This window comes from Nicotiana tabacum, chromosome 9 (genome assembly GCF_000715075.1).
Source record: "Nicotiana tabacum cultivar K326 chromosome 9, ASM71507v2, whole genome shotgun sequence".
Lineage (NCBI taxonomy): Eukaryota > Viridiplantae > Streptophyta > Magnoliopsida > Solanales > Solanaceae > Nicotiana > Nicotiana tabacum.
Window position 1 is genome coordinate 70,887,840 of NC_134088.1, and position 5,685 is coordinate 70,893,524.

Below are 5,685 nucleotides of genomic sequence, written 5' to 3' on the forward strand. Positions count from 1 at the left end.
GGATTGGTGGAAAATTAGGATGTGTGGGAAGCTTATGGACCACTAAATCGGCACTCAAACCCGGCATGTCATCATACGACCAAGCAAATACATCTATATACTCAAACAAAACTTGAATTATGGCATCTCTCGTCTTTTGTTCTGTATGAATGCTTATTTTTGTTTCTCTGATTTCTTCAGGACTTCCCAGGTTAATTGCCTCAGTTTCATTTAAGTTAGGCTTAGGCTTATTCTCAAATTGATCCAATTCCCTTTTTATTTCTCTAAAAGCCTCATCTTCGTCATACTCAACTTCTTGATTCATTATTTCGAGATTAGACAGCTTTTTAAGATCTGGGCATGAATTCCGCGTGCATGTCATGTTTTTAAAGCCAGCACTATCGAAACTGAAAATGATAAGAAATTAACAAAAATTAGGAAAATAAAAAGATAGAATTTTACTACGAAAATGGAACTTCATTTCATTGAATTTGAAAGGATAGAAGGGTTAACATCACAGCAAAGCAATTAAACTAAAATATCTGGATTACAACCCTTAAAATAATCCAAATACAGAAAACACAATAAAATAGGCTACCAAGTCTCCTTCCTGATGGGAAGAGGAATTGCTTCCCAGTTGCTGAGCGAAGTATCTGGACCAATCAGTTGAACACTTGCCCGGCTAGGGCCCTCCCCAACTTGAACCATATTGATCTCATAAAACATCTCCTTGAGACCCTGGCAAACTCCGTCAATGTCATCCTGAGTAGAAGGATTTTGGACTTCTTCAAATTGTGGCTTGACAAAAGAGTAGGCAATGTGAGGGATTGGTTTGGACAGATTCCAACCATTCTTTTTGTGGGCCTTGGCTCTGTCTATGTCAGCTGATGTTGATTTAAAGCCCAAGCCAAAGGTATTTTTCTTCGAAAATGGAGCAATGGGGTTCACAATTCCTTGTAGAAAGGATCCCAATCCTTTTCCTGGTTCATAGCCGTTCCTCAACATCAGCGAAGCTACCATCATAGATGTGGCTGAAAGACGGGGATGCAGAATTGGTTTTCCATCTTCCACTTGGTCCACCTCAATCACCTCAAATGCTTGATATATGATAGATTCACATCCTTCCTTGGCGTCGATATATGGAATGGATGGGTCTTTATAGACAGATGAGTCGTCCTCCCCATGAACAATAATTTCTTGCCCGTCACACTCGAATTTGACCATTTGATGTAGGGTGGATGGTACAGCTCTGGCCATATGGATCCACGGCCTTCCCAAAAGAAAATTATAGGAAGTTTCCATATCTAACACTTGAAAGACAATGTTAAAATCAACGGAGCCGATTGTCATGGTGAGTTCGATTTCCCCAATAGTGTCTCTTTTTGAACCATCAAAAGCTCTGATGCTGACATTACTGGTTCGAATTCTGTTAGTGTTGATGTTCAGCTGTTATAGAGTAGAAAGAGGACACATATCTACACTTGAGCCTCCGTCAATCATGACTCTTTTTACGTAGTGCCCTTTACATTTGACCATAAGATGCAAAGCTCTATTGTGGCCAGCCCCTTCTTCAGGCAAATCATCATCGCTGAAAGTAATTCTATTTACTTCAAAGAATCTTTCAGCCATTTTTTCTAGCTGATTCACCGTTGTCTTTTTTGAGACATATGCCTCGTTCAAAGTTTTGATCAACACACGATGATGCTCTTCTGAATGCAAAAGCAGAGATAACAAAGATATCTGAGCAGGAGTTTTCCTTAGTTGGTCAATGATTGAGTAGTCTTGCAATTTCATCTTCTTAAGGAATTCCTCCACTTCTTTTTCTGCAACGGGTTCTTTCACTGGCAAATCTCTGTCTTGCTTAGCTTTTCTCAATTCCTCTGGTGAATAACACCTTCCAGAGCGGGTCAAGCCCCCCATTTCACCTGTTTCTTCAACTATCTCTTTTCCTTTGTATGTCATGACAGTCCTGTTATAATTCCAGGGAATAGCTTTTGTGTTTGTCACTATGAGTTGGGCAACAAGTCGGATCACGACTGGCTCTGTTATATTCCTCAAACCATTATTCGGAATGATCTTTTGAATGCCCCCGGGGATGTAAAGTTTTGGCCCACCCAATTGAACCTCAACCTTTTTTGTGCTTCCAGGAACATAGAGAATCGTTTTTTCAGAACATGCCAAGTTCAAACTAGAATTCGCACCTTTCACCATCAATGGTGCCAATTGCGGCGGGCTCACTATCACTTTTGGTTCTGACCCTATGGTTCTAACAACCATCTCTGTCTTGCCAGACTGCTTATAATCCCGATCATCACAAATCATTCCAATAAAATGTGTATTATCATGAGTTGGGAGCGGATTGTTTGTGATATTAGGAGTATCCTCATTGTTTGTTACCACAATTTCCTTTGCTTCAATCAAATTTTCAATGGCTTTCTTTAATGCCCAACAGTTTTCAGTACTATGCCCTTGGGTGTTAGAGTGATACTCACATCTTGCATTTGAGTCAAAACCTTTTGAATTTGGATTCACATAGCGCGGCATAATAGGTTCAATCAACTTCAACTGCATCAACTTTCGAAATAGGCTTGTATACGATTCTCCAATTGGGGTGAACTCTTTCTTTGGCTCCTGTTCTCTCACATATTCTTGTCGGGGACGAGGATTATATGGTGCCTCAAAATTCGGCTGGAGTTGACGGGAGCCTTGTGGAATCGGTGCCCGCCATTGTTGGTGATTGGGAGGCCTAGCATAAGCCTGAGCATTAAACACTGTGTATTGTTGCAGGGGAACTGAGTATCGGGGACCTTGAGGCGGATAATAATGTTGAAGAGAATTGGATAGTCCTTGTTGGAATTGCACGTAAGAAGGAGTTATTCCTCTTTGAACTCCTCCGAACCCAGATGCCATCATGGATCCTTCCTCCTTCTTTTTCCGATTTTCGAAATTGCCTGACCCGCTTTGAATTGCTTGTGTGGTTGCCTTAAGGGCTGCCTGACTCACAATTTTGCCTGACTTCATGCCATTCTCAACTATTTCACCAATCTTAATCGCCTCAGCAAAAGGTTTACCGATGGCGGCCAACATGTAATGGAGGTAATCAGGATCCTGAGCTTGGAGAAAATAGTCAATCATTTCTGCCTCTTTCATTGGTGGTTTGACCCTAGCAGCCTGCTCTCTCCACTTGATTGCATATTCTCTGAAGCTTTCTGCTGGTTTCTTCTTTATGTTGACGAGAGAGGAGCGGTCTGGCACTATATCAATATTGTACTGAAACTGTTGGACAAAATCTTGAGCCATGTCATTCCAAACGTGCCAGTGAGAGATGTCTTGATCTATGAACCACTCTGAAGCAATTCCTGTCAAACTTTCCCCAAAATAAGCCATGAGAAATTCTTCTTTGCCACCCACTCCCCTTAGATGGTTACAATACCTCTTCAAATGGGCAACAGGATCACCATGCCCATCATACTTGTCAAACTTGGGGGTCTTGAAGCCGGGTGGCAAATGAACATGGGGAAACATGCATAGATCGTTAAACGAAACACTCTTGTGGCCCCCCAAACCCTGTATGTTTCTCATGGTTTGTTCCAAGCTCTTCATTTTTCTGGTCATTTCCTCTTGTTCCATATTCTTTTCGGGCTTTTCGATCTCAATTGGGAACACGTTATGAGAAGTGTGCTTGTATGAATCTGGAACCTTTAAAGTCAGTTCTGGAGAGTAATGTTGGGCATCATGAGCATCCAATTGTGGATCATTATTGGACTTTAGAGCAAGAGCCGGTTGAGGGACAGTGAAAGTATGGACAATGTGTATAGTAGGTGGGTCATTTCTGAGAGGTGCGATTGGAGGACGTGGAATGGAGGTACTGGGGATAGTGGGAAGGTTAATGCTCGGACTGAATCCAGGTTGGTACAATGGGTTACTTGTTATGGAGATAGGCACTTGAGTGGCAACTGACACATTATGAAGATTATCCGAAGGCCCTATGGATAGTGAGGGCGGTGCTTGTCCATTCACCCAGGCTTGGTACATCTCTGCCAATTGTTGCTTCAACACTCTTACTTCTTCAACCAGTCCTGAACCTTGTTCAACCAATTGTCCATGGACATCATCATTATCTGACTCATTCTCACTGTTGTTTGCCATTCTAATTTTTCCTTTTGATCTCGTGTTGTAAGGGTGAGTCGCCAGTTTAAACCACAAACCAACCACCTCTGTTTTACTTTATCTTTTTAAAATGAAAAACAACAAACATGTTAGAGTTAGGCATTTTGCAGATATTAATCACACATTATATGTTATGCACCTAATGCCATTTTCATTTCTAAAATGATCTTGGAAGGTTTTATGTTTCATCCCGGGTTATTGATTTATTGGTTTATTTTCATCTTGAATTTAGCGGGTTTTTTTTTCATTTTTTTTATAGATTAATTATGGTTATAATCGCATCCGATGAGGATTGTCTACGTATCATGACGCCGCATGAATCAGACCATTACGTAGTTCAGGGAAAAATAATAATAGTATTTTTTTTTTTAACAAAACGAAATAATATAATAACAGAAAGGACATTACATTGAAAATGACTTACCAAACTCTGACAAGACTAAAAGACAGCGATTTTAAAGATCCAACAATAACTCACACTAAAACATAACTACTACATAAAAAGTTCTAACAACTACGACTATAATTCAACTCCACAATCTTCTGGCTTTCAAACACTGGAACATCTGCTCATGGTGGGGCTTGCCCTGGTTGACCCCCTAATGTACGGTACATCCTTTCTAACTCTGCTTCAAGATGACGGGCAAAAGTAGGTGCATGCTCCAAAAACTTCTCATAATCCATCCCTTGGCAGTTCACATAACTTTGAGCGGTATAAACAGCCAAATTATGAACCTGCTCTTTGAAGTACTGAAAATTTTGGTCTCGATCTTGTAACTGCTGCTGGCGAGTGGTGGCTATCTCCCTTATGTGGCCCTCACGATCTAAGGCTGACTCCAACTGAGCCCGAAGTCTAGCCTGCTCGAGTCTCGCCTGAGCCATCTCCCTATCAAAATCTGCATGCTGGTATTCTCTATTGTACCTTCTCATTTCTTCCAACTGTGCATGGAGCTGAGCTGCTGAACGTACCCAATGGGCCTTCTCTCTCTCGAATTGATCCCTCTTTTCTTCAAATTGTGTTACTTGGCGATCCTTACTTGATTCGGCCTTCTCATTTAGCTGTATGATCTTTTCATTGGCTTTGTCCAATGGCTTTTCAGTCTTTGCCAAGAGGGAATCATAATCTTGCACTTTTTCCATCAGATTTGCAATGGTTCTCTGGTCTTTCCAACTTCTCACTGGCACATCAGAGGCTTTCTTCATCTGTTGAAGTTGAGCACGAAGGGCTTCATTTTTGCAGATTAGACTCTTCTTTTCCCCTTCGGCTTCTTGTTCTTGCAAGTCTTTCTCAAAATTGAGGTTTCTTAGCCTTTCTTCTAAGGCATGAATAGTTGTTTTGTATCCCTTTTCCCGTTCACCCCAAGCCAACCGTTCTTGGATTTTATCATCAAAGGCTTGAACATGCGGATTTTTGGGGGCCTTTTGGGCTCTGGCACATCATCCACGTGAGACCTCTTCCCAAACCATACAGCATAACCTGGATCTACCTCACCTCTCGCAGGATCTGGCACCTGAGTATCATATTTCAAGTAGCGA

At 41.4% G+C, this 5,685-nt stretch overlaps 1 protein-coding gene across 1 annotated transcript; it reads right to left on the reverse strand.

Annotated features, from left to right (window-relative positions):
• Window positions 1–1,428: 1,428 nt before the first annotated feature.
• On the reverse strand, window positions 1,429–4,128 carry LOC142163948 (uncharacterized). The gene has a single exon (XM_075221103.1). It carries the CDS (start codon window positions 4,126–4,128, stop codon window positions 1,429–1,431), a length of 2,700 nt encoding a protein of 899 aa, XP_075077204.1.
• Window positions 4,129–5,685: the final 1,557 nt, after the last annotated feature.

Excerpts from the sequence above, each read along its gene's own strand:
- LOC142163948 (XM_075221103.1), bottom strand. The coding sequence starts at position 4,128 with ATGGCAAACAACAGTGAGAATGAGTCAGATAATGATGATGTCCATGGA.